At 40.9% G+C, this 18,529-nt stretch overlaps 1 protein-coding gene across 1 annotated transcript in view; it reads left to right on the forward strand.

The window, feature by feature from the left end:
• Positions 1 to 769: 769 nt before the first annotated feature.
• Positions 770 to 18,529, forward strand: part of LOC149319929 (spermatogenesis-associated protein 13-like) — a 201,194-nt gene continuing 183,434 nt past the window's right edge. The window contains exon 1 of the mRNA XM_089512606.1: positions 770 to 847. Coding sequence (XP_089368732.1) covers positions 770 to 847 — 78 coding nt within the window. The remainder of the gene's footprint in view (positions 848 to 18,529) is intronic.

Genomic DNA, 18,529 nt, shown 5'->3' on the forward strand with positions numbered 1-18,529 from the left:
GATTAGATTATCTAGGGGGAGCATAACACTTTAACATGGTGTGTATATTATAAAAAGATTATTATATGCCAACATGTTTTCTAAAGAATGGTTACTTTTCCTCTAAGGATATTTGAAGAGGAATCAGTCCTTGAAATGAGTGCACATGTACATTTAAGCCAACTGTAAATAATGCTGAATAACCGCGAACAAAGCTAATCATATGGCATTGCTGCTATTGTTGCAAGGAGAATAGAATTATCATTCTCTGTGTATGGCAGAGATTTATTTGACCCCATAGGAAAGGTCATCTCTTGGTAGCGCTGAACAGTGGTTCAAAGTTAAGACAGGCACACAGAAGCCTAGCTCCCTGTGGAGCATGTCTAAATGTACAATGCGTGTCATGGCTCTGTGTCAGTGTTGAGAGGAGAGACAAAGGAACAATTCTCAAAGGAGGTCTGTTTCCTCTGCTTTCATAAATGCGCCAATTTCATTTGTTTACTCAGATCTCAGCTCCCTTCCCCCATGCAAACTGTTTGGCTAACCTGTTAGTCTCAACTCAGACTGGTAAAACCAGCTAAGCTGATTAGTTCTCTCTCTCTTTTTTTCTTGCTCACACATACACACTCACGAAGAAAGGCTATTGGAAAAAGTATGGCCTTCTCAGCTTTGTGGTGCTTTGGCCTGGATCAATAGGTTTGGCGTTTGTTGAGTGTATAAGAACAGTGTGACCCGAGTGTGGAACAAGCCTTTTTAACCGGGCCTTGGGATCGCATGGATATGAGCCATCATGTTTCATGTCACATTCAACGTAGTGACAGAGAAAGTTACCTTCACCTTGGCGGCTTGCCCCTCCATCACATGGAAGGTAAGCACAAAAATATAGGTAGAGTGCAAGGAGAGGTAAGCAAACTCGAGGGTGAGAAACTTTTAGTGTAAATATTCCCAGGCAGATGGAATTTCATTGTGATGGAGAGTTGTGGTTTCAGAGTTATCGTATGGCTTGGAGTAAAAGATTATTTGCTTTAGAGTGTGGAAATGGCCTGTGGTCTGCTTGTTATTTTCTTCTTCTTTTTGTCTGTAGCCATCTTCATAGAGAAAGGGGAATGAAAATAATCACAAATTTTCAATAGCCAGAAATGTCACAAGTGGTCTAACCATCTTCTGCTTAGGATGATACTGGCAGCACCTTTTAAGCTCCTAGTGTGGTTTTTAAAAAATCTGTCTCTCATCTGTCTACCTATTTATTGATCGATCGATATGTCTGTTTTTGCTGAGATTACATTCTGGGCAAGTTGTCATCTTGTGCAATAATAATAATAATAATAATGATAACTAGAAAAGTAGTTTTATTTGTACAAGGAGAAAAAGAGGAAAATAATACAGATTGCCATTTGGGCTCCAGTTGTGCACATGGGTTCTCTACAATATGTAAGTACTCTGGTCTAGCATTGCAAAATTACAGATTAAAATCAATTCTTTGTTTTATTTCATTTTAAAAAAATTTCTAGCTTTTTAGCTTTTTAAAGGGCTCTTTACTATCACCATCTAGTAGAAACTGACAAATATTTCTTTTGATTCCAATAAAATTAATAGGAGTACCAAAGCCCATCTGCAATCTTATGCACCCTTGTAAATTCTTGCTGGTTTGCAAGGAGAAGCTTCTATCATCTTTCTTCTCAGAGAGCATATTGCCTCTTCTTGTCTCTGTATTACTTGTTTAGTAGCGGGTTGCAGTTCTAACTGTGACCAGTGGGTGTTAGTGCCATGAACACCATGTTAAATATAGATGTAAACGTTTCAGAGAAAAATAAAAAGTATAGGTAAATCTGGCATGGAATTATGCCTCCTCCTAGAGTTCTTCTGTTTTCATCTGAGGGGTTGTGCAGCCTCCACCTGCCCCTTTTCAGCCAGATTGGGGCTGTGGCAACTGCATGCCGCAGCCCCATCTGGCCTTTCCAGGGTGCAAAAAGGAGCTGCAAAAAGCGGCAGTGATAGCCATGGCACTGCAGCTATATGACACTCCTTTAGGGCTGCGTCATGCAGACCCAGTGCTGGAGGAGTGCCATGATGCCACGTGCTGTGTGGTGCGACATGTGGTGGCACAGCATCCTGGGGATGGAGCTAGGATGTGAGTCGTGTAGACGCTACGCTATACCCCCTGGCCGGCTCAAAGTGCTGGTCTGCACAGGGCCTGAGACATTTATTTAAGTATTTAAAGGGGTGTCACATTGGGGATGGAGCATGCTTGTTTTCTGCTGCTCCAGAGACTAGAACGTGGAGCAATGGATGCAGAGACTGGAGGGCCATCTCTTGGGGGTGTTTGATTGTGAATTCCTGCATGGCAGGTGATTGGACTGGATGACCCTTGTAGTCTCTTCCAACGCTATGATTCTATGATTCCCGGATACATTTTGGAACAGATATTAGGATCTGCATTTAGTCAGTTTTGATTTGAAGTGTGCATTGATAACATCCTGAATCACAATGCAGCAGACCTATCAGGACTAAAGATTTACAACTGAGCACTAAAGTTAGAATAATCCAAGCCATTGTATTCCCCATCACCATGTACGGATGTGAGAATTGGACAGTGAAGAAAGTGAATAAAAAGAAAATCAATGCATTTGAGAAGTGGTGCTGGAGAAAAGTACTGAGGATACCATGGACAGTCAAAAAGAAAAACAAATGGGTCCTTGAACAGGTCAAGCTTCAAATCACCCTGGAAGCCAAAATGATCAAATTGAGATTGTTGTATTTTGGCAACATCACGAGAAAGCACAACATTAGAAAAAATAATAATGCTAGGAAAGGTAAAAAGCAGTAGAAAGAGAGGAGAACCACATGCCAGATGGCGAGACTCAATTTGGGAGGTCATGGCCTGAATTTACAAGATCTAAGCAGAACAGTGGAGGATAGGGAGACTTGGTGATGTCTCATTCACAGGGTCACTATGAGTCAAGGTTTACTCAAAGTCTGTTAACAACAACAAAGAGAAAAACAGACCTGGGTTCTCTCCAGAAGCCAGGATAGCTAAAATGAGACTGTTTTATTTTGGATATATCATAAGAAGACATGCCTCATTCAAAAAGACAATAATTCTTGGCAAGCACTGCTCCAGAGAACAGGACCCAGAACAATGGATGCAAGCTACAGGAAAAGAGATTCCACCCAAACATTAGGAGGAGCTTCCTGACATTAAGAAGTGTTAGACAGTGGAACACAACCCCCTAGAGAGAGGTGGAGTCTCCTTCCTTGGAGATCTTTAAACAGAGACTGGATGGCCATCTGTCAGGTATGCTTTGATTGAGAGTTCCTGCATGTCAGGGGCTTGGACTCGATGGCCCTTGTGGTGTCTTTCAGCTCAATGATTCTATGATTCTATGCTATGCTCTTCTCACTGCTTCTTATTAAGTGATCATTAAGTGGTAGTACTTTTTCTGTAGTACTCAGTGATGCAGTGGAAGGGACTTGTGATGAAAAGAAAGTGCTGTTTGGTGACTTCCTTCCCCCTCAAAAAACCTCACCCTGCCAGTTTATATCATGCACATCTTTGCAAAAACAAGGAGGGTGAGGGGGGGGGGAAATATCATGAGCTTTCACGACTGCTTCGTCAGTGCATCTGAACAAGTGAACTGATATCCATGAAAGCACATGCTGAAACAAATCAGTTAGACAGGTGCCACTAGACTGCCTTTTACCATGTTGCCTTTTTATGTCATCTCTTTGGAAAAGTCTCAGGTTAGAGAGCTCAGTATGTCTTACAAGGTGAATCTATGCAGGCACAAGAAATAAGTACCCAGGAGAGTGTCAGGGAGATTTTTATCAAAGCTTTTCTTTGGTTGTTTTTATCTGCTTTCTTCAAATGTTTATGATTCACAGTGGATTTTTTAGATAGAGTATGGCTTCTTTTGAAAATAAATCACAGAAAAGCAAGAGAAACAAGATTTTTGTATTCTTTCCTGGCTGTGGATTCTACATGGAGATGTAATGATGACCTCCTATCAATGTCTACATCCAGGGGTAAGGAATCTTATTTGGTTGGGGGAGGGGGCAGATGACTTCCCCCAACACCACTGCACTAACTGCTCCCCTAAGCTTGTTATGGTTATGGGATGTTATGGGATATGCCCATGCCTATTAACATCCCTTAGTCCCCAGTTCATTGGGCAGTTGGCTTCACTGTTCAAAGTGAATTGGAGAAAGTATATTGGGCAGTGAGGTTGTACTAGTCAGGATGGTGGGTGTAGGGACATTTCTGCAGCTGGTGCTTGGGCTGGGGAACTGGCTCTGATGCACATGATCTGCACAGAGCAAAGTCCCTCCCCCAACTTGGTGTCTTGATCAAGTTGCTTTGCTTTCCTCATTGGGGAGGATGCACTAGCAAGTGGAACTGATGCTACTTCTCATCAGTGACAGCAGATAAGAGGAGGGATTCCTGTGTATGCTACTTGCCTTCTCAATTAGTAGGGCAAGTGAGCATGGGGAAAACTCTGCTGATATCTCTGATCAGTATGCATGGGTGACAGCAGGATTCCCCCATGCCTTTTGCCTCCCAGTTAGGAAGGACAATAGCAGATTGGTGAATCTCACCACACCAGAAGATGGGGCTACTGGGAGGAGGAAGGGCTTTAGGTAAGGAAACGGGTTTCCCTAGAACCTTCTGCAGGCCAAATGGGGAACTACAGGCTGGAGGCCTCTGGCCCCTAGACATACACCACTTCAGGTGCCAGGTTCTGGCATGAATGGGATTGTATGTTTGTGTTTTTGTGTGAGCCATCAACAGTGATATAATCTGGGTGTTTGTCTTTCCAGATAGGATGGATAACACCTAAGTTGACAACAGTACATGTGAGAGGGATCTAGGAGTCTTAGTAGAACACAAGTTGAACATGAGTCAGCAGTGTGCTGAGGCAGCTAAAAAAGTAAATATGATTCTAGGCTACATCAATAAGACTATAGTCTCTAGACTGAAGGATGTAATAGTGCCACTCTATTCTGCTTTGGTCAGATCTCACGTGGAATTCTGTGTCTAGTTCTGGGCACCACAATTCAAAAGGATGTTAACAAGCTGGGGCATGTCCAGATGAGGGAAACCAAAATACCCTGTGCTGGCTTCTAGTTAGGAGTTGGTGATAAATAAAAAACCTCAGAAGCCATCGTATATCATGGAAAAGAGGAATGTGGCAATCTAGAGAAAATTATAGGGCCACATTGCAACTCAAGGAAAGGCAGATTCAGTTGCAAGGTCTGAGGTTTCCAACTCCTGAAATACAGTTTCTTGGTTGACAAGGTGAAGTCAGATTATGCAGAACCTGGGACAGCACCCAGACTTGTGGTGTCTTCCAACTCTATTACTCTATGGCACTGGCTAGACGGGCCCTATGGGGCACCATCATGACGTGTGAGAGACGGCACTTTCAGATGCCCCTCGCCCCTCGTAAGTGACGAGGGTGTCAAAATGGCAGTGCCCTGTACATATGGGCGCTGCCATTTTGACATGACAGATGCCTAGTGTCTGCACGTCTCGGCGCATTTGTGACACCGCAAGTGCACCATTGGCGCCTTGCAGCGTCACAACCGTGCCATAGAAAGAACCCGCTTTTTGCGGATTCTTTTTGCAGCACGAGGGAGCCGTGCAGTTTGTCTGCTGCGCCTCCCTCATGCAGCAAACCAGGGCGGTGCCCTTTCTGGGCGGTCTGTATCCTGCCCATGATTGTATGATTGTATGATACTATGGATGTCTTGTCTTTTGAGAAGTATCTGTAAGGAAGCAAGTGAATGGCCAAGCTCTCAAGAAGTTAAGGATCAAGCAGGAATTTAAAGGAGCCAGACTCTGTGCTCCCACTGTAATCCAAAGCAGCCTGGAAAAATGGCAGACTTACATTTGGGTGACTATATTTCACTCTGTTTGCTGTACTTGTTGCATAACCGTGTGGGATACTTGAGAAATAACATGATTCTGTTTCCCAGGCAAAGATCTGTGGGATGGTTTAAGAACACTTCTTAAAGAAAACTCTGATTTTATGTAGGGAAAACTGAGATCTGATATGCATTTTTAGGATTGAATAAAGAGTTTATTGAAGAATGGGAAGGAAGGAAGGAAGGAAGGAAGGAAGGAAGGAAGGAAGGAAGGAAGGAAGATTTCAGTGAGTTTTCTCTGATTTAGATAATGTATCTGTAATGATAAGTATATGTGCCTATTATGGTTATAACATGCCTTCAGGTAGACTGTTACTTATGGCGACAGGCTCCTAGGATTTTCTTGGCAAGAGTTATTCAGAGGTTTGCCACTGACTTCTCTTAGGCTGAGAACATGTGTTTTCTCCAAGGTCACTCAGTGTGATTTCTTTTTTTTTTTTTAATTTTTATTATTAAAACATACTCACGTACAGACATACAATGATACAAACACATACATACAGCATATTCCCCATAATTTACAGTTATTTCCATTGTTAAATTGATGGAGATTTGTTACAGATTTATAGTCATCTGTAACTTCAGCATTCAAACCCCTCAAACGTTCCCTCTCATTATCCTCTTTTCTCTCTCTTCTTGTTACTTTCCTTCCCTAATTTCACCTTTCTTATTCCTTCTTATATCTTCTATCTAATTCTAACTTCCTTATCTTCTCTCTATTATATCTAACTACCTACTCAAACCCTCTGCACTTGCATATTTCCTCTTCTACTTTTACTAATCTTGCGCCCTTCTTCCTATACTTCTATCTTCCTTTCATTCATTATCACAATCATGCTTGCCTCACATACTAACTATACACATATATAATGATTTCCTCCTATCTTCTTCATCCATCTTCTTTACAATCATTGACTTTCCGTATTTCTACATTTCTAGTGGATCTCATTTCCCTTTCATTATTAAAGTTACACCAATAATAAGTATTCCTTAGCCCTGGCCAAAGATCTCTTATTTAAGTGATGATACCGCTATTTCACCCCAAATTGTTTCTAAGAATTTAATTACCTTCTTCCATTCATCCCTTTTTTGCCCTTTACCATTATTCTTAAGTGCTTGTGATTTCCATGGCTGTTTAAAGCCAATTCTCCCAGAGTCCTAGTCAAACTACTACACTACATGACTGTCTCTATGTCTGTAGAGATGGTTGAAAGCCTTTTTAAGTTGAGATTTATATGCTATAAATTCAAAGTCTGAAAAGACTGTGATGTCTTCTGTCCAACAGAGTAATATAGGCTGGGAGTTTGTCTTTCTAATTCTTCAATATATGTTTTTTAACCCATGAAAGGGCATGGAAAATCTATTTCTGTTGACTAAACACTGATTTGCAAGACATGTGTAAGACTTTCTAGTCTTTCGTTAGAGAAAAATGCAAGATTTGCTGAGACACTAATTAATTTGGAAAATAACCTTTCCCCAAGAGGAAATTACTCATATTACAAGTTGAGTCTCCCTTATTCAGAATTCCGAAAACTAAAATATTTCAAAAGGCAAAGACTGTTTTTATGGGTGGCTGAAATAGTGATACCTTTGCATTCTGATGGTTCAGTATACACACACTTTGCTTCATACGCAAAATTATTTTAAAAATATTGCATAAAATTATCTTCAGGCTATGTGTATACAGTATATATGAAAAAAATAAATTAAAATTGTGTTTAGACTTGTGTCTTATCTCCTAGATATCTCATTAAGTGCATATATGCAAATACAGTTATTCTAAAATCTAAAAAAGAATCCAATTCCAAAACACCTCTGGTCCTAAGTATTTCCAATAAGGGAGACTCAAACTGTACCACGTATAACCAATTCTACCAATTTTCATCTCCACCAAGAGGAGTTTTGTAGAGCTAACAGGTCTTAACTGTTCACTCAAGACCAGCGACTCCAAGATGCTTTGCATTACAAAAGAGATAACAAGACATTGCTGCTAGGGAAAATCAATTTTTCCTCTTGCTTACTGTGAGGATTGGGGAGAATTAATCTTAAGGATGAGATAAATGAGTATGATTGTAGGTATGATTGTGCATATGTATTCGGGTTTAGGGGTTTATGTGTATGTATATGTATATATGTTTATATGGAGGTTTCTAGAATGATAATACTTAGTTGTTTCTGTCTGTGAGTATTACGTTGTTTTTAATTGAAATAAAAATTAAAAATTAAAAATTAAATAAAAAAGGTTGTGGAAGATTGCATTGTCATCTCTATAAACAGCGGTGCTTTTAACTTAAGAGCCGTGGCTCCAGTACACCACTGGCTTTCAGTCAGTGAACTGTTTCAACGCTCTTAACTCATGCTTTTGGAAAAAGCCAAAATTATCTTTAGTGGATGAACTACATACAGGCAGAGTATGCATTCAGACAATTTATAACATGCTTCTCTGGGTCCTGTCCTGATTGTTGTTCCCCCAAGCTGTCTCAGGGATTCTGAGAGCTGTAATCCAAAAAGTAACATTTCCAAGCTCTGCTTCTGGAAGGGCATATAGTAAAGCTGATTATTAAAAACTGGCCCCTTTATGGCTCTTATAAACATCGAGACTTAAATAACAAGTGTATATCCAGAGAAGAAAGCCAGCATGGTGTAGTGCTTTGAGCCTTGGACTAGAACTGGAGATCAGGGTTCGAATCTCCACTTAGCTATGGAAACCACTCAGTGACCTTGGACAAATCACATGCTCTCAGCCTCAGTCAAAGGCAACTACCCCTCTAAGCAAATCTTATCAAGAAAATCCCATATAAGTTTGCCTCAGGTTCACCTTAAGTCAGAAACAACTTGAAGACATACAACAGCAAGGACATGTCCTGGGATAACAGTTCTAAAATACATATAAGACCCAGAATGGATTGTGTAAAACAGCCTACGTGTATTGAGTATGGCTGTGATTGAATGGGTAACATATCATTGTACTATAATAAAGCAATACCTCTTACTAGCGATCTGTTGTTCAGAGTCTGTGGCTTGTGCTGAAAACATATTACAGTATTACAGTATATTATGGAATTCATGTTCTTCAGCAGAATGATGGGAAATGCTCCACCTTGTGGTGGATATCTTTTATATTGCCAGGTGTCCCAGTATTGCCTCTTTTTCATGCCAGTTCTGTCCCTTCAAGCTATCTAGCTTGTAAAGTTATTTTTTAAAAGTAATTCATTCCCATTACTTCTTATAATGTAGCTCCTTGCCCTTACTTGTTGCATGTTCTAAAAGTAGCTTGTGGTGTTCATTATGTCTTCTTTTTTGTTGTTATTTTTTTACTGATTAAAAAAACCTGTTTATGATCAATAAGAGAATGTAATAAAGCCTGAAAAAAAAAATTCAAGGAGTCTCTTAACATGCTCCCAAATCCATTTAACATAACTTTAACAAATTATTAGAACAGATTATTGATTATACCAGTGGAATGACTATTTCTACTCATGACTTTGCTTTTGAGATGTTAAGTTCCTTACACAGTCATTGCACAAGAGAAAAAACAAAGAAAATACAGAAGGTTGTTACAGATTCCTATGCACTTGTTACTTCTGACTGGTGATCTAGCACTCCACAGCATCTATTAGACTAGATTTGCATGACGCTGCAGCCCATGTGGTTTTTCTTTTCTGGTTTTAGTGTCACAAAGGTTGGGGACGAATGTATCAGTGATGTGCAGTCAAAATGTGATTCTTCTGTATTGCCCCTACAGGGGTGGCCAGTGAATCACATCACAGTGGGAGTGTAGCCACTTGATTTTACTGCCATCTTTGCCATTGCTACTCTGAATTGTACAGGAGCTCTGCCAGTGCCAGATCTCTGATGGGATGGAGTTCCTGTTCAACTTGGAGAAGTTGTGAATGTAGCAATAGTAAAATCCATCCTGCATTCACTGCCTCATAGCAACTGGTCCCTCAGCCACTCCTGACACCATCACTCTTATTGGCTCTTTGAATAAGCATTGTCATTTCAGCTTTATTTTCTAATGTGATACAGCTATCAGATTCTGGTTATGACCTATAAAGCCGTATATGACCCTGAGTCCCTATATTAGGAGAAAGGCGGGATATAAGAAAATAAAAAAATAATAAAATGATTAATAATATGGTTCAGGTCCAGGCTATCTGGCAGACTGTATCTTCTCATATGGACCAGCCCAGGCTCTGAAATCATCAGGAGAGGCTCTTCTCTGAGTCCCACCACATCACAAGCAGGATTGCTGAGAACATCAGAGAGGGCCTTCTTGGTGGATATTCCTGGCCTCTGGAACTCCATTTCCAAGGAGACCTTATCCTTCTGTTAGCAGGCTAAAACATTTTTATTCCAACAGGCTTTTAAAACAGAGAGTTTTTAAAGAAGGGGCTAGGGGGTGCTGTATTGTTTTAAATTAAACTGTTCTTATCTGCTTATAATTGCATTTTATTCTTTCAGCTTGAGGTTTGCATTGTTTTAATGCTGTGAATAGTTTGATTCTATTTTAATGTTCCCCTTTTGTGTGTTTTTAATTGTATTTTTTTAAAAATTGTACATCACTTTGAGTCCCAATATTGGGGAGAAAGCAGGATACAAATAAATAGAAGGAGAAGGACGAGAGAGGAAGGACGAAATAGAATCAGTCACCTTACCATTTATCTGCGTAGGATTGCAAGAATGGTTAACGCAGGTTAGAGAAAACAAGGGAAATATGAGGCGGTCAGTCTGTCTATCTGGTTCTCCTGGCTCTGCAAACACAAGCTGAGTTTGCAGTTTACAATAATATGAATGTGGTAAAATGTGCAGGTAACAAAAACCACCAAGGCTGTTGAGAGATTTACAAGCTTTAAGAGAAAGGGCTACAAGTGTTTTTTTATTAGACCCTGGAAAAGGCAAGAAGTCATCCTTGGTATTTTCAGAGGAGAGCATTTTGTATTTTATGCATGTTTTAAACATTTGTATTTGACCCTCTTATATTTGTATTATATTATCATGTTATTGCATGCCTTTAGAGCAGCATATGTAAGTAGGAAGTTGCTTATCTAGGAGCATCCTTTTAGGAACTTATAATACATTTCACTTCTGCTCCCACCTTGAAATAGTTTTGAATTTTGCTCTTCCAGCTATAACCTTACTGTGAGCATATCATTCAATTGAAGTCTTTCAAGGTACAGTATCTCCTGTAAAAGTGCCCAAACTCTTGGGAAGGAATTAACCAATTCATTCTTCAACCCAGGACACTCTAGATGTGACAGACTACAATCCCCATCATCCATGCTGATTGGAGATTATTGTAGATGCAGATGACATTTCGAGGACATGAGAATGAAGAATGCTGACTCAGAAGATAAATGCCTTCTCTCAGTTTCTCTGGATAACTTACTAACTTCCTAGTTAGCCTATATCAGCCCATATTACCGAGTTGGGGAGCTATTATATAACATAAGATGAAGGATTGTTGCTTTACATTTCAAAACGTAAGCATGAGTAACTTCAAAAGCAATCAGTTTGCGTAGTAGAAAGACTTGTTGAGTAAACCACTCCTAATATAAAATTCCGAGAAGGTCAGTTCTGCACAACAAAGTTTCATAAATTGTTACAGGCGTTGTTTCGCTTTGAAATTCTGGAGCAAATAACTTGCTTAAGAAATGTGGGAAGAACAGAGAATCAAACAAATTAAATTACTTGCAGTACAAAAGACACCACAAAGAATGTCAGATGGTGCAAAATTAACTTCTTATGGAACAATTCAGAAATGCATAGCACTAGAAACTACATAGAAAGTGGTAATGGCATAAAACATTGTGATGATAGCAACTGAAGTGCCATTTAGTTCACTGGGTGAATGAAGCATATGTTTAAAATCACCACCACTATAATCAAAGGAGCTCAAAAGTGCTTGTTTTTGGGTGGGATGTATATTATATACTAAAGCAGCATACAAATAAGCCAATGAAATTTGAGAACTAGCAGAAAGATTAACTTTGCATGGAACAAGCTATAATTACTGAACTGAATTCAGTGTTAGGAATGAGTCCCATTGATTTTAATGTTTTTTTTCTATGCATGGCCAAGGCTAAGTCATTGTTGTTGTTGTGTACCTCCAAATCATTTTTAACTATCATAGGGTTTTGTTTTTTTTTGGCAAGTTTCTTCAGAGGGGTTTTCCATTGTGATCCTCTGAGGATGAAAGTGTGACTTACCCTTTGACAAGGGGTTGGCAACCCCCGGCCCGCGGCCCACATGCGGCCCGCCGAGGCCGGGGGACCGGCCCGAGCCCAGTCCTGCCGCCGATTGCCAAAGGCCCCGCGCCTCCGGCAATCGGCGGCAGGACTGGGCCACTCGCGCGGGGCTTTTGAGGGGCTGCCGGCCTCCTCCCTCTTGCACCAGTGGCAGGCCCCGCGCCCTCGCGTGAGAGACCAAAGGTCAGAGGGCCGCCAGCCTCCTCCCTCCTTCTCGGCCTCCGTGGAGGCCGGGAAGGAGCCGGCAGGGCCAGCAAAGAGGGGGAGGCCTCCAGTGCTGGTGGCCCCCGCCAGCTCTTTTGCTGGCCTCTGACAGGGCCTGGGGCCCTGTCAGGGGCCAGCAGAGAGGGGGAGGCCTCCAGCACTGGCGGCCCCCGCCGGCTCCCCTACTGGCCTCTGACGGGGCCTGGGGCCCTATCAGGGGCCAGCAAAGAGGAGGAGGCCTCCAGCGCTGGCCCCGCCCCCGGAGGGTGGAAGCTCCCCCCAGCTTCGGCCTCCCAGTTGTCTGGGGGACAGCAACCCAGCCCCCAGCTCAAAAAGGTTGCCTACCCCTGCCTTTGACCTATGTCCATTTTTCTATCTGATGAGCTATAAATCTAAATAACACCTGAGATTATGACTAAAGCGTTTTTGCAATACCAAGGGATACTGTAAGGATATCTGCTCAAATTTGGGGGAATATTAATTAGCTCAACACACCAATATCGGGCTCCTTACAAGTACCCTTTCTGGACCGAATCCCAGCCTGTCTACCAATGGACCAGAGCTTCCAGGAACTGACACAAAGGCAAAATCTTTGAATTTTAAGCTAGTTTATTGATGCACAGGGGGGGACACACCCCCACACATACTTTCACTCATGCAATCACCCAAGGCTAATAGAAGAAAGGGAGGAAAAGTGGAGAGAGAATACAAGGCCTTCTAATGGTAATACTCGCCTGAGATGGTTTCCTTCAGAATCAAGGTAGATGCAGCAACACACTGAAGGGAAATAGGGAAAAGGGGTGCGTGGACGCACACCAGGAGAAGCAGACTGACAGAGTGCCTGCCTGTCAACACCATGGAACCCAGAACAAAAGGAAAAACTGAACCTTAAATAGGTTCCTAGTCACATACTCAGCAGAGGTTGTTGTCCTACATCAAAGCAAAACCAAATTTACACATCACTTGATCCATAGGCATCCTCTGCCATGGGAAAACTATTGATACCGGAATGGCTTGTATCTGTGAAACATCTCCCAGTCATAAATCTGTCTCATAGGTGTGAAGGAATCTTCCTGTTTGCAACTCCTAGATAAGGCTTGCTGCCTACGTGGTCTTTCCGCTCTCAGATCATGGCAGCCAAGGGGCAGCTCCCATAATGCCTTTCCATTAGAGTCATAAGGAGACATACCTTCACACTATAGATGCAGGACTTCCTTAGAGGCTTCTATGATCAAGTGATGCCAGGGGAAAAGGCCACCTGATTACCTCCACAGATGCATTTTGGGATAGGGATTTGTGGGGGTATTTTTATAAAATTCCAGACTTGATAACAATACAGAGAAGTCATTAACTCATTATTCAGTATGTCTCCCCCCTCCCACTTTTGTATTTAGTTGCTTCAATTTATGATTAACCTGTAGGTTGTGTGAACAGTTCTGAGACTGAAGTGAGTTAAAATGGCTATTATCTGGGGATAATGGACCATGTAAATAGGTGCTTGCATGTTGTTGAATCAAGACATAGATGTTATCAGTTCTCTGCCACTTGTTGCCAACAGAAATGCCATGGTCCAATTAATATGGATGCATCCAGTTTGCTTGCATCTGAGATTATTAATCATCTGCTAGAATGACAGAGGACAGCTTGCATCCATTAGTTTGTTCCTCTCTCAGAACTGGCACAGAGTGATGGAAGGTGTAAATCTGTGATCTGTTGATATCTCTGAATTTCAAGCTTACTAAATCTGTGTGATGAGAGGATTACCCTCTGGTGGTCAGGCAGCCAGAAACATAAATTGGCTGGCATTCTGTTAGTGACTTAAGCATCAGTGCAGCTTTACATGTGCATACGTCCCTTTTTGAAAAGGGTTCAAAGACCTATTCCCTTGTCTTTACACTCCATCCAAAACCCTCCTGCACCCAGCACCTGTCAAGCCCCAGTAGGACTGTTGTTCCTTCTGCTTTTCACTGGGGACGGAAAAATTCAGACATAAAGATCTGGGTGCTCTGTACCTCTCCAAACTGCACATCTCAGATTACTTGTTATGGAGCTTTGGTGGTTAAAGTGGTATCAAACTGCTGCAAATCTGTAGTGTTGTTCAGTGCTACTCAAAGTGGTGGTTTGTGGATCAGTGTCAGTCCCCAAGCCAAGGTGGCTGTTCTTGAAGAGCTTCCAGGGCAAAAGAAACAATTGTGGTCAATGGGCCCAAATATTGTATTGATCCATGGTGAAGAAAATTGCTGGTTAGCCAGTGTAGTGTAGTGGTTTGAGTGTTGGAGTGTGACTCTGGATTCCCAATTCGTTCATGAAATCACACTCTTTCAGCCCCAGAGGAAGGCAAATGCAAACCCCCTGAACAAAACCTGCTAAGAAAATCCCATTATAGGTTCACCTTTGAGTTTCCATAAGCTGGAAACTACTTGAAGGCACAACACAACAACACCAACACATCAAATTATTTAAGTAGCCCTGAAGCAGATATACTAATGGATCAACTGAAAGCTTTTGTTTGTTTGTTTGTTTGTTGTTCTTGTTGTTGTGTGCCTTCAAGTTGTTTCTGATTTTTTGGTGACCTTAACGTGAGCCTATCATGGGGGTTTCTTGGCAAGTTTTGTTCAGGGGATTATGTATGCCTTCCTCTGGGGCTGAAAGAATATGACTTTCCCAAGTTCATCCAGTGGGTTTCCATAGGTGAGTGGGGATTCGAACCCTGGTCTCCAACACTCAAGCCATTAAAACCATTCTGGCTTGAAAGGTGTCCTATTGACTGGATAGTTGAGATTGCAAGTTGTTATTCATACCACTAGAGGTCAGAAGAAAACAGAACGACAGAAGAAAATGAGAAAAGAGGGAATGGAGCCTCATCCTATTTGGAACTTAAGCTTTCCAACTTATGTTCTTGATGAGCGAGGCAGCATGTTTTAATTGTTTAAAAATAATATTACATTTCCTTTGCTTAGCAACCAAGAAAGACATTTTTCAAATAATGCATATTACATTCCAGCAATTATTTTTGATGCAGTTCCTTGCTCTCAAGAAAACATCTTGTCAAAAAAAGAAATCTGATGTCAAGTTAATTATGAGTTTGTCAAAATGAAAAAACACCAGGTGAACTTTGGTCTTGCAGACTGCACCTATATAAAATATGGAAAAGCCAGCTGATTGGGATCTTCACTGCATTTCTCACTCACACTGGATTGCATTATCAACTTAATGAGAGAAGCAGGAACATGTAATGAACCAGATCCTTCTCCTTCTGATTTGCAAACACAAGTACAGTAGTGGTGGCAGAGGGGGGGATATTCTGTTTACTTCCAAATCATCATGTACTGCAACTTCATTTTCAGTTTAGGAATATCTCATCTGTTCTCTATAAAAAAATTAACAGAATAAGCTATTACCTGCATTATTCTTTCTCTTCCTCACAATCAAGATTTTAAGGAACTAAACTAACCATAATCACAGGGGGGCTGCAGTGTCTGCTCCCCCCCCCCCCACACAGGAATTTATCACACAGGGGAAATCCCGTGCAAAAATGAGATTTAAAAGCAGGAAAAAAACCCCACAAAAGCAGTTTAATTTTCACACATGTCATTGTTAATAAATAAATAATAAATATTTATTTATAAACCGCTTTTCCAACGACCAGTTGTTAAACTGGTGTTAACCCGATCAGAAAGTAGACAAAAGCCACTCTTTTTTACTTTTTTATTTTGGGGATTTTCCAAAAGTAAAAAGGAGTATTATTATTATTAACCTTTATTTATGAAGCGCTGTAAATTTACACAGCGCTGTACATACAATCTTTTTAGTTAGACAGTTCCCTGCCCTCAGGCTTACAATCTACTTTCTTTTTGGGTTAATACCACTTTAACAATGACGCTGTGTGAGAATCAACCCGCTTTTGCAGTTTTTTTCTGATTTAAACCCCCCCCCCCCCATTTCTGCATGGGATTTCCCCCATGTGATAAACTCCTATGTCAAAGTCCTTTTCTTAGATTTTAAGCTTTCAACAACAATCATACAAAGTAAACCTTGGTTATGATGACTGGGATGATGGGTACTGTACTCCAACATACAGAGGGAGTACCAGATTGCAGAAGGCTGCCAATGAGATACAGTGTGGCATAGTGGTTTCACTGTTGAGCTAGGACTCTGAGAAACCAGGGTTCAGATCCCTGCTTGGCCACTTAAACTCACTGAGTGACCTTGGGCAGGTCACACTCTCTCCACCTTAGATGAAGTCACTGGCATATTTCCTCTAAAGAACTTTTGCCAAAAAATCTCCATGAAAGGTTCACCGTAGGGTCACTATAAGTCAGGAATGACGTGAAGGCACACAACAAGGACAATCATTATGTTTCAGTGAGTTCAATGGAATTTGTGGCAAGCAAATGAGGTTCTGTTTGAAGTTCACCTCTCTAGAATTTTACATATGTCAAGAATCTAGATTCTTGTCAACCTTGGCCATCATGACTGTATTCCATTATATCCAGAGAGCACCATATTAGGGAAGGCTGTCAATGAAAAGAATTGAAGCAGGTAGGTTACATTTATATTCTTCATTTACTTAAATGAAAGGCATCAGCTTTCCTCCTCCCCATTTTATCCTTCCAACAACCCTACAAGTTAGTTAGGAAGAGAAAAGAAGGGCCCAATGGGTTTCACAGTTCAGTGGATTCTAGATGTATCAAGTCCCAGTCTAACAGTATAAGTATGCCAACTAAGTTGTGAGGGAAGTGGGTGCAGTTTTTCCAACTTTTTTGGATGCACAAGAAGCAGACAAGGACATCTGGTGGTGCTCCTACATTGAGGTGATCCTTGGTCAAAGGGTGGATTAAAGTTAGGCCCAGCACTTATTTCCACAGAAATGACTGTATCCCCCACCCCACCCAAAGCAGAGCTCATGGGTTTGCACAAAATATTCACATGCTGCTTTATATGTAGAGATGAAAATTTAGAAAGAGTTACTGTAATTTGAAGAGAAATACAATAGTGAGCACCCTGTTAATAGCTTATGCATGAGCAAATGCCCTGGATATATTCAGCTGGATATTTTTTGTATGATGTGGAAGTCCATATTCAGTTGAAGTTTGTGGAAATAGTTATGTGTGTCATGTCCTTCTGCATGTGCTGCCATTGTGCATTGCACATGGAGTTGTGCATTTTGCACATGGAGTTGTGCATTTTGTACTGAAATCATAGATTTCACATATGCTACACATTATATTTCACAGTGTTGCATTTCAGTAGTGTACAATCATCATATAAGATCATGAGTGTTAAGTTATACTTCATCTCCTTGATGTCAGATCTCAGCTAGCTTTTTTCTCCATAGTGGAGAGGATTAAGGTGACCTGTATGCCTGCTGCACAGCCACCTCTCCAGGTTGAGAGACAACTGGTGATGAACATCTCTGAGGCTCCTGCTGTCTGTTTGTATTGTTCTCATCTTTAGACCAGATTTAGACTTTCAAAGAGAGGACATGTTGAAACAGAGACCTATCGCTTTGTAAAGCAGACTGCATGGCCAACCTAGGGTGCATCAACTCTACCGAGTTATAGCAGTTTGGTATCACTTTAACTACCTTAGCTTCATCCTATGGAATCCTGGAACATGACATTTTTTGAAGTCCCCACTAGTTATGTTGACTGGGGTATTCTGGGATTTGTTTTTAAAATCTTTTCCAAGCTTTATTATATTCTGATTATATTTGTCCCATTGAGAGAACATAACCTAAAAAGCTGTTCATAAAATTATATTATAAAATTATAAAATTCAGCAGGAATTTAAAAAATGAAATACTGTCTGACTTCATTTAAGAAAAGCGACTAACTAACACAGGGAAATCCTAGAGTGTAAGCTTGATTTATTTAACAGTAATTGAACATTTTAGGATTTCTCTGCATGAGTAGCCTTTCTTCATGAAATTGAACAGCATTTTGTCTTAATTCTTGTTGAATTTCTATGTAATTTCAATCAAAGAACCATTACTCTGGTATAAAGAATTAAGACCATGAATTACATCTACAACCACCACCACAATCCAACAGCATTATCATGTGTTTGGGGGACATAACACATGGGCTACATACTTCAGTATGTCACCTCAAAGCCATTTGGCAGATAGGAAGAAAGGTTTCTAAAAACCACAATGGATTTTTTATTATGTTTTT

Source organism: Sceloporus occidentalis, unplaced genomic scaffold (genome assembly GCF_023333645.1).
Source record: "Sceloporus occidentalis isolate IW3139 unplaced genomic scaffold, rSceOcc1.0.p SCAF_2, whole genome shotgun sequence".
Classification (NCBI taxonomy): Eukaryota; Metazoa; Chordata; class Lepidosauria; order Squamata; family Phrynosomatidae; genus Sceloporus; species Sceloporus occidentalis.